Here is a 9726-nt window from a genome sequence, read left to right as displayed (position 1 = left end):
GCTCCCTCTCTGCATAAAATGCAACTATTTTATTGCTTATTACTAAGGCAAATTAGAATATACATATATATGTGTGTATATATATATATTATGTATATACACACATGTGTATATTGTATACATGTATGAGAATGTCAACCATGAGGCAGCATTTCCTTCCTAGCCCCAAGAACTCTGGTCTCACACTGACATGCGTCTAGGTAGGGGCCGATTCTTGGAAATCTAAATGAAGCTTAGATATACTTCATGCACAGGTCTTCCCAAAAGTGGGTAACAGGGTCCCCAACTCTTGCATAAGCACTCAGTATATACTATGGGTATCAGATATGAAGCAGTCCTTATATCACTGACCTCACAAAATGCATGACACAAAGGCACCCATGAACAAACACGGAAACATAAAACACTCAAACTATATTATTAGATTCCTCCCAAAAAAGTAAAGATACTATGTGGGAGTGCTGAACAAATATTCCCCATTTACCTTGGACCTGCACTGTGTGGGCAATTTAGTGGTATAATGGAAGGTGAGATCTCTTGGATCCTCCCCAGACAGCTTTAGTCATTTAGCTTCAAGATGACCCTCTGTAGAGGGACCCTGTCCTCTCTGGGAAGCACACTATTAAGAGACTGTGAATGAAGTGTGCCTGACGTGAACTCAAGAGTTCTTAAACTTGGGAACTTAAACACAAGACTACCCATGAGTTAACTCCCAAAGCTAGCAACATCCATCCTCAGAATTGCTAGTCTTTAACCTGTGGTCAGTAAAGGAAACAGAAAGGAGAAATGCAGATACAGGAAATCCCTCGGGCTTCCCTGGGGGAAACATAGGCTACTTGCCATGAACTTGGGCATGTCACCATTTTCTGCTCCTGGGGTGGAGGAAAATGTCCCTTCTCTTGCCCTCTTCCCTACTTGCTGCACTCTGGTCTGGAGTCCAAAGGAGGCAATGAATAGAAAAGAAAAAAAGGAAAAGTCATTTTATGGATTGCTCTTATCACAGAATTCATCTTCCTGGACCTCAGTCAACCAATCATCAAGAAGCAGGCCCAGTTAGGGATGTAGGAGGAGCAGTGTAAGCAGAGAAGTTTCCTGTGTCTTCTCAGCAAGAGCCTAAAGAATAATATTACGTCCAGGGAAGTGCCTTTCTGTCTAAGGTCTATTGGAAGACTTATCAAATCGACCAAGAGATCCCTTGAGTATTGCCATTACACATGAGCACATGCTGCTAAAATGGAAAAAGAGGTTTAAAAAACTCACTAAAGAAAATAATTCCTTAAAAACTAGAATTGGGCAAGTAGAAGCTAATGATTCCATGGGATATCAAAAATCAATAAAACAATAACTGACATGGAAAATAAATAGAGGAGAGATAATTTTAGAATTATGGGACTGCTTAAAAGCCATGATCAAAAAAAGAACCTAGACAGAATCCACTGATCACCTTGTAAAAGCAATCTCAGAATGAAGACTCTCAGGAATATTATAGCCAAATTCTAGAGTTCTCAGATGGAAGGAAAAGATTACAAGCAGCAAGAATAAAATAATTCAGATATGGTCAGGAGTCAGAAACTTCTACATTAAAGGTTTGAAGGGCTTGGAATATGACATTCTGGAAGGCAAAGGAGCTAGAATCACAACCAAGAACACACCTACTAAGCAAAACTGATTATAATTCTTCAGGCGGAAAACAGACATTTAATGAAATTGAGGACTTTCAAGAATTTCTGGCATGAAGCCAAGATGGCAGGAGTGGAGCCAAGATGGTGGAGAAAAAACAAGGATTTGCCTTAGCTCTCCCAAATTCCCCTCTAAACAACTTTCTCAACAACAAAAAATTATATGATTATCTCAACAGAATGCAGAAAATGCCTTAAAATACAATAATCTTTCCTATTAAAAACACTAGAAAGCATAACAATGGAGCCTTCCTTGAGATGTTAAGTATTATCCAAAACCAAGAGCATTAATTTATAATGGTGATAAACTCGAAGCCTTCACATTGAGATTATGAGAGAAGCAAGGATGCCCATTATCATCACTATTCAGTATTATACTAGAAATGCTAGCTATAGCAATAAGAGATGAAAAAGAAATCGAAGGTATCAGAATGGGGAATGAGGAAATAAAATTATCACTCTTTGCAGAGATGTGATTTTAACTTAAGAGAATCCTAGCAAATCAACTCAAAAAGTAGTTAAAATAATTGACTTCAGCAAAGTTGCTGTATATAAAATGAACCCAAACAAATCAACAGCATATATATATATGTATGTATGTATGTATGTATGTATATATCTACAAGTCCAGTAGGAAGAGATAAATTCTATTTAAAATAACTGCAGACAATATAAAATATTTGGGAGTCTACTTGCTAAGACAAACCCAAGAACTATATGAAAACAATAGTAAAACACTTTTCACACAAATGAAGTCAAATCTAAACAACTGGAGACATATTAGTTGCTCATGAGTAGGCAAAAACAATATAATAAAAATGATGATTCTATCTAAATTAATTTATTTAGTGCTATACCAATCAAACTTCCAAAAATAATTTTGCAGAGATAGAAAAAATAATAACAATTCATCTAGAAAAACAAAAGGTCAAGAATCTCAAGGGAATCAATGAAAAAAAATGTGAAGGAAGGTAGCGTAGCAGTTCCAGATCTCAAACTATCACAAAGCAGTAGTCATCAAAACAATTTGGTACTGGCTAAGAAATAGAATAGTGGATTAGTGAAACAGATTAGGTACACAATACACAGTGGTAAATGACCATAGTAATCCAGCATTTGATAAACCCAAAGAGCCAAGCTTTTGGGAAAAGGATTCACTATTTGACAAAAATTGCTGAGAAAAATGGAAAGCAATTTGGCAGAAACTAGGTACAGAGCAACATCCCATACCATATATCAAAACGGGTACTTGATTTAGACAAAAAAGGTGATATTGTAAGCAAATTATGGAAGCATAGAATATTTTACTTGTCAAATCTATGCGTAAGGGAAGAATTTATTACCAAAGAAGAGATAGAGAGTATTACAAGATGTAAAATGGATAATTTCGTTTAAATTAAAAAAGGTTTTGCGCAAACAAAATCAATGTAGCCAAGATTAGAAGGGAAGTAAGAAACTGGGGTTTGTATAGCAAATTTTTTGAATAAAGGCTTCATTTCTCAAACATATAGAGAAATAAGTCAAAAGTATAAGAATATGAATCATTTCCCCAACTAATAAATGGTCAAAGACATGAACAGGCAATTTTCAGACAAAGTAATCAATGCTGTCTATAGTTAAATGAAAAAGGCTTTAAATCACGGTTAGAGAAATGCAAATTAAAACAACTCTTAAGTACTACTTCACACTTACCAGATTGGTTAATGTGACAGAAAAGTAAAATAACGAATGTTGGAAATGTAGAAAAATTGGGATATTAATGCACTGTTGGAGTTATGAACTAGCCCAGCCATTCTGGAGAACAAGTTAGAACTATTCCCAAAGAGCTATAAATTGTGCATACCCTTTGACCCAGCATACCACTACTAAGTCTGTATCCCAAAGAGATCAAAGAAAAAAGGAAAAGGACCTGTAGGTACAAAATTATTTCTAGAAGCTCTTTTTGTAGTAGCAAAGAATTATAAATCAAAATGATGTCCATCAACTAGGAAATGGCAGGAAAAGTTATCCTATATAATTGTGATGGAATACTACTGCACTATAAGAAATAATTAGCATGATTATTTCAGGAAAACCTGGAAGACATATCTGAACTGATGCAGAGTGAACAGAACCAGGAGATAACTGTACATAGTAACAGCAGTATTGTCCTATGATCAGCTATGGATGACTTAGCTATTCTGAGCAATACAATGATATAAGACCACTCCAAGGACTTATGAAAAATGCTGTCACCTCCAGAGAAAGAACTGATGGAGTCTGTATGTAGATTGAAGTATACTTTTTTTCATGTGTTCTCTTTTGCAACATAGCTAATATACAAATGTTTTGCATAACTACACATGTATAACCTATATCAAATTGTTTGCCTTCTCAAGGATGGGGGAGGGAATGGAAGAAGGGAATTTGGAACTCAAAAATTATGTTAAAAATTTTTACATGTAATTGAGAAAAAATAACATTGCCTTAAAAAAAGAGAGTGGGGTATTCCTCCTGAACTCCTTGACCCAATGGGAAGTAATGATGCTAACAACAAACAGTAGCATCTGGGTACTGCGGGAGAAGGTGATGTCACCAAGAGGCTGCATGGAGTTGGAGCCACACACCTACCTGCTTGGAGCAATTTCTGGTACAAAGAACAGATGTTCCCACAACATGCAAGGGGCTGTTCTTGTGTGATGCCAGGGGCTATAGGACCATGTGCAAAAGAAAACTTAAAAATAGCCAAGGTGTCTTTTGAGCCATAAACATAGTCACAGATTCTTCCCACATGGGATAGTCATTAGAGGGTTGGTCCCTGGTGAAATATATTATAATTAGTACCATCTGCTAGGGTTTGAGAATGATTAAACTTCAAAGAGCAGTCAAAGAGGTCAGAAATGAAACATATACCTGCTGGGAGCCAAGGGCAGCCTCAGAAGGAGAATAACAGAGGTGATATCTGACAACTGGGGAGCAAAGAATGGTAATACCTGCTAAGAACAGCAGGAGGGGAGTTAGAGGAAAGAAGCAGTACTTTGTAAAAAGAGGGATGCCTCAATGCAGAGGAACAAAGCCTAAATGCTTCCTGCTGGAGAAGTGTTATATTACGCAGGTTTCTGGGCGTACAATTACACCTGGTGAGTAATATCACTTTTGTGGAAGGTGGTTCTATTCCATTAACATAAAACTGTTTATATTCTGCATGTTGTGACTCATAGGCAGCTATATGGTACAGCAGATAGAGTGCTAGTTTTGGAGTTAGGAAGGATCTGAGTTCAAATGTGACCTCATACACTTATCTGCCCCTGGTCAAATCACTTAGCCTCCATCTACTTCAGTTTTCTCAACTCTAAAATAATAGCACCTACCTCTCGGGGTGTGAATCTAGAGATAATATCCATAAAAACGATTAGCAGAGTGCCAGGCATATAGTAGGGGCTTAATACTTGTTCCCCTCTTTGTGAAGCTCTGCGCTTATATGGTGGAAGTGTGTCAGACACTTACTTTCCTAGGTCATCTGGGTAAGGGACTGAATTCAAAATTAGAAATCTATCCAAGTGTACCTGGCCGTCAGGCAGAAGTTCCTGATGGAATATGAACATATCAAGGACATGTGATTTTTATCAGTGGGGCAATCAACAAAGATCACACCTTCTCTATGGCTAAGTTATAGCTGCCTGAAGCTCCAAAAGCAACTTAGCCATGATCATACAGAATAGGGCTGTCCAAAATATGGCCTGTGGGCCACGTGCTGCCCGCAGTACAATTGATGTGGCCTGCCTATAAGCACAGAAATTTACATAAATGCTTTAATAAATGAAGCTGAGCTACTACAGAGCTCTCACTAAAATGGCAAATCAAAATATATTATCTATTGTTTCAATAAAAACCTAAGGTTGGACCGCCCTGATATAGAAGGTAGAAAGAGCAGAATTTGAACCCGGAATTCCTGATTCTTAAGTTCATTTTATCCAGTACACATACTGCCTTTCTAATGGCAGAATAATACATATGTACATATGTACATATGTATGTATGTACGTATAACCTTGTGAACAACAGGGTATTTTCATAATAATGTTTATGTAGCATTTTAGGGTTTAAAAAGCACTCTCTTGACAAAAACCTTCCAAGACAGGTAAAGTGCTCAGTACAATGCCTACGGTGCTTAATGCTTGTTTCTCTTCATTACCTCTACTGCACAAAAAAGGAAACGAAGGCTTGGAGAGGTTGACTTACACATAATCACAGTCAGTATCAAAGGCAGAAAGGTTCAAAGTCAGAACCTGAATCCAAATTTTCTGACTACAAGACTACATTGTCTTTCTATTACATCACAATGTCTTTTATCTTAATGAAAATGCTATTAAAAGACACCCATCAAGTTGGCAAAAGCACAATTAAAATCAATAACAATAATTGTAGTCCAATTGTAGAGAAACTAATAAATTTTTTTGTGGAATGCAAACATGTAAAATCTTTCTGGAGAAGAATCTGGTAGCAAGCAATAAAATCTGCAAAAATAATCATCTTTGACTCCTCTTCTCCCCATAGTACCAACTGTTGGGAATATATGCATCAAAAATAAACCCCCCAAAAGTGGCTGTTTGCTCAAAAATGTCCATGGAAGCATTATTTGTCATTTAAAAAAAACAACTGAGTATACTACATGTCCAACAATATGGAGAGTGGCTAAATTATAATAACACATTAATATAATGAAATATTATAAAGCAATTATTCTTAAATTCTCATCTGTGATCTCATTGATTTGGTTTGGATGTTTTCTCCAAAGATGTACATCACAATCCATCCATGCCTACCGCTCATGCCCACACAGATTTTCCTCCTTGTTAAAAGATTTTCAAGGAACAATATACAAAGCAGGGAGAGGGAGGTGGGATGAGGGAGACAACCCCATCTCAGGGACAGATAAGGTTTACCTTACTCATGTGAATGCTGTTAAGGAGGAAGGGGAAGGCAAGACAGGAACAGAAGGGCCCTGTCCAAAAATAAAGGGAAAAAATCCAAAAAATTGTCCATCTTTACCCATAAGGTGGCCACAAGGGGCCATCTAACAGGCTTAGCGCCTTCCTCACTTTCTCCTGGCAACCTGAGGATACCAGTTGAATACTGGGCTACTCTGTTATTCTTGTCATGTGACCAGCCCATCTTTTCTGCTTATCATGCATTTCCCTAATGTAACTATGACTGATTTGAGTACTATTAAAAAATTTGGAAAGATCTTTATCAAATAATGAGAACTAAAAGAATAAATTACACACTAATTAGGACAATATGAGAGGAACTGTGAATACGCAGGAATGGATGAATGAAGAATCATAATACAGACATGGAGGGGATGATGGAAAAGTTGTGATGACATTTCACATGCTGAAATTAACTGAAACGTAAAACGTTACTAAACAACTAATTTATTTATACTGATGTTCAATAGCAAAGCTATAATGAAGCATCTTTTAATATTTTAAAGAGAACTACGTATGTGCCTTTTGTGCTCCAGGTGTTTGATCTTCCCATGAAATCTGAAATACACAAATAAAATTACACAAATTAGAAATAAAAGAAGCACTTTGTATTTTATGTATATTTATTGTCTTCCCTATCTCAACGAAAGCTCCTTTCAAGTAGGTATTATTTAATTCTATATTGAGATAGACATAGATATCCCAAGTCTTGGCACAGTTCCTAGAACATAGTGTATATGTGTGTGTGTGTATGTATATGTATGTGTATGTATGTGTATATATACACATATACAAATATGTATATATGTACATACATATACATGCATACACACCTATATACATATGTATATATGTGTGTGTATACATAAATACACATACACACATACATATACACACATATACATATATATAGTAGGCACTTAATAAATGCTACTTGACTGAAATAAGAATTCCTTCTGATTGAGATGTTAGGATCACAGATTTAGAGCTAGAAGAGTTCTACCTATCTAGCCCAAGCTCCTCAATTTTCTAGATAAAGAAATGAGTCTTGGAGTGTTTACGCGGCTTGTTTGCCCTTTAAGAGGAATTTGAACCTAAATTTGGCTCTAAATCCTACACAATTTGTATCCACTATACCAAGTGGAGTACTATGAAGTGAGTGGCATTGAAAGTAGGCCTTGAAGGATCAGGATCCATGGGTTTAAATAAGGAGAACTGAGGGAAAAGAGGTCATTCTCAGCATGAGCAAAGAAAGGGTCATGGGTGTAAAGGATATTACGCCACTTTGTGTAACCCAGACCTGGTCACTAAACATTTTTCTTTGACTAAGTAGTATAGATGTAGTTATGTAGATACAGATGTAACAGTGAGAGAGAGAGAGAGACAGAGAGAGAGAGAGAGGGAGGGGGAGAGAGGGAGAGAATTTGTTATAATGACTTTGGGGGTGGCTTTTTTTCCTCTTCAATTGCTGATAGGTGGGAAGGAGGAAAAATAATTCCTTGGTGATTGAAAAACTGCTACCTCAGAGGGAGGCATTCTGTAAGAGAGAATTATTAAGCCTAAAGGTTGCACTACTACGTCTTATAGAATGTTGCCGCCTTAATATCTTTCGGCCCTCAATGAACAATTGACCAACATTTGCTAAGCACCTACTGCGTGCCAGGCACTGTTCCAGGCAATCGGGGCACAGACAAAAATTAAATAATCTCTGCTTCTCAAGGAGTTTACAGTCTTCCAGCTGAGAGCCCTTCTTCCTCGGTCGTTCATTACAATCTGTCCGTTCCCGCTCACGGCCCCCCTGCTCGCTCTCCCCACCACGCCCACTGCGGCCCAGGCCCTCGTCACCAGCCGGCCTAGATAACTGCAACAGCGGCCTAAACGTTCCTCCGCCCGCTCTCTCCTCCCTGCACTGCATCCACTTGGGCTAGGGACGGCATAATTCAAGTCAAGTCTCTCCACGACTATGGGCGAGGCCCGCGGTGCAAACATTAAAGTCCTCTGGTGCTCGCGGTGGCCTATAACCCGGGCCCGCCCTGCCCAGACTTCCCAGCCTCGTTTCACGCCGCTTACCTCCGGGCACCGTGCAGTCAGTTCCGGCTGTTCCACAAACAATGTCTTCACTTTCCTAAACTACCTTAACGTATATATGTATGTGTCTATATTGCAAATGTCTTTACCAGCTATAACGTCCACGCCGGAGGCGGTAACAGTCAAACTCAACTCTGGGGTCGCTCGGAAGGACGCGGGCCGCGCTCGTCGCGTCACTGCCGCTTCCAGTCCTTGGGCCGGACCGCCCCGACCGGGGACAGGTAGTGGTCCAGGTCATAGTGGGTGAGCGCGTAGGACCAGGTGCCCAGACACCAGAGCGTCCCGCTCACCAGGATGAGCGTGCCGTAGCTATCGTGGAAGTCGGGCTTCTTTCTCTTGAGCTTCGGACCCTTGGCGACGTGCTGGACGCTGCGGACCGAGAGGCGGCTCAGGGCGCTGCGGACCAGGGGCAGCATCGCGGACGGCCGAGGAGCGCGAGCGAGGGAACTGCAGCACCTTCGCTCGGCTTGCGGCCGCGCCCTTCCCGGAGATCAACGGATGCTCGGAGGCCCTTTCCCGGCATTCCGTGCGGCGGCGCGGCGCCGGCTAGAAAGGACCTGAGCCTTGGAGCTCGAGGTCGCGGTTTCAAATTCAAGCTCTACCGCTTACTTCTCGGGTAACTTTGGTCGAGGCACGGACTCTTTGGGGTCTTATCTGTAAAACTTGCAGACCTTTAAGGTCCCTCTCAGCGCTTAAATCTGTGCTGTTATGCTTCCTGTTCCTCAAATGTCCTCTTTGCGCATCAGTACTTTCAAGCCGAGGTCATCCGCCATCTTCTAAAACCTAAACAGGTTTCTTCATCCCCTCCACTTCCTAATACCTGGTTCTACTGATACCCCTGGCAGTACCGCCGACAGATTTATGCACACACCCTTGTAAAGTCAGGCCACACGCATTTATTAAGCTCCTACTGTGTGCACACATAGGAGGGATACAATCTCTGGGGATACAGAAAAAGGCAGTCTCTGATCTCAAGGAGCTCACGGTCT

General features: G+C 39.8%; 1 protein-coding gene across 1 annotated transcript; it reads right to left on the bottom strand.

Moving 5' to 3' along the window:
- Positions 1 to 7077: 7077 nt before the first annotated feature.
- Positions 7078 to 9217, bottom strand: LOC118837374 (cytochrome c oxidase subunit 7B, mitochondrial-like). The gene is made up of 2 exons (XM_036744221.1): positions 8720 to 9217; positions 7078 to 7207 (listed from the first exon to the last, which is right to left on the bottom strand). Exon 1 carries the CDS (start codon positions 9151 to 9153, stop codon positions 8911 to 8913), a length of 243 nt encoding a protein of 80 aa, XP_036600116.1. The 5' UTR covers positions 9154 to 9217; the 3' UTR covers positions 7078 to 7207; positions 8720 to 8910.
- Between the last annotated feature and the right edge of the window lie 509 nt (positions 9218 to 9726).

The sequence above is a fragment of the Trichosurus vulpecula genome, chromosome 2, assembly GCF_011100635.1.
Source record: "Trichosurus vulpecula isolate mTriVul1 chromosome 2, mTriVul1.pri, whole genome shotgun sequence".
NCBI lineage: Eukaryota > Metazoa > Chordata > Mammalia > Diprotodontia > Phalangeridae > Trichosurus > Trichosurus vulpecula.
This window is presented reverse-complemented; position numbering and strand designations above follow the sequence as displayed.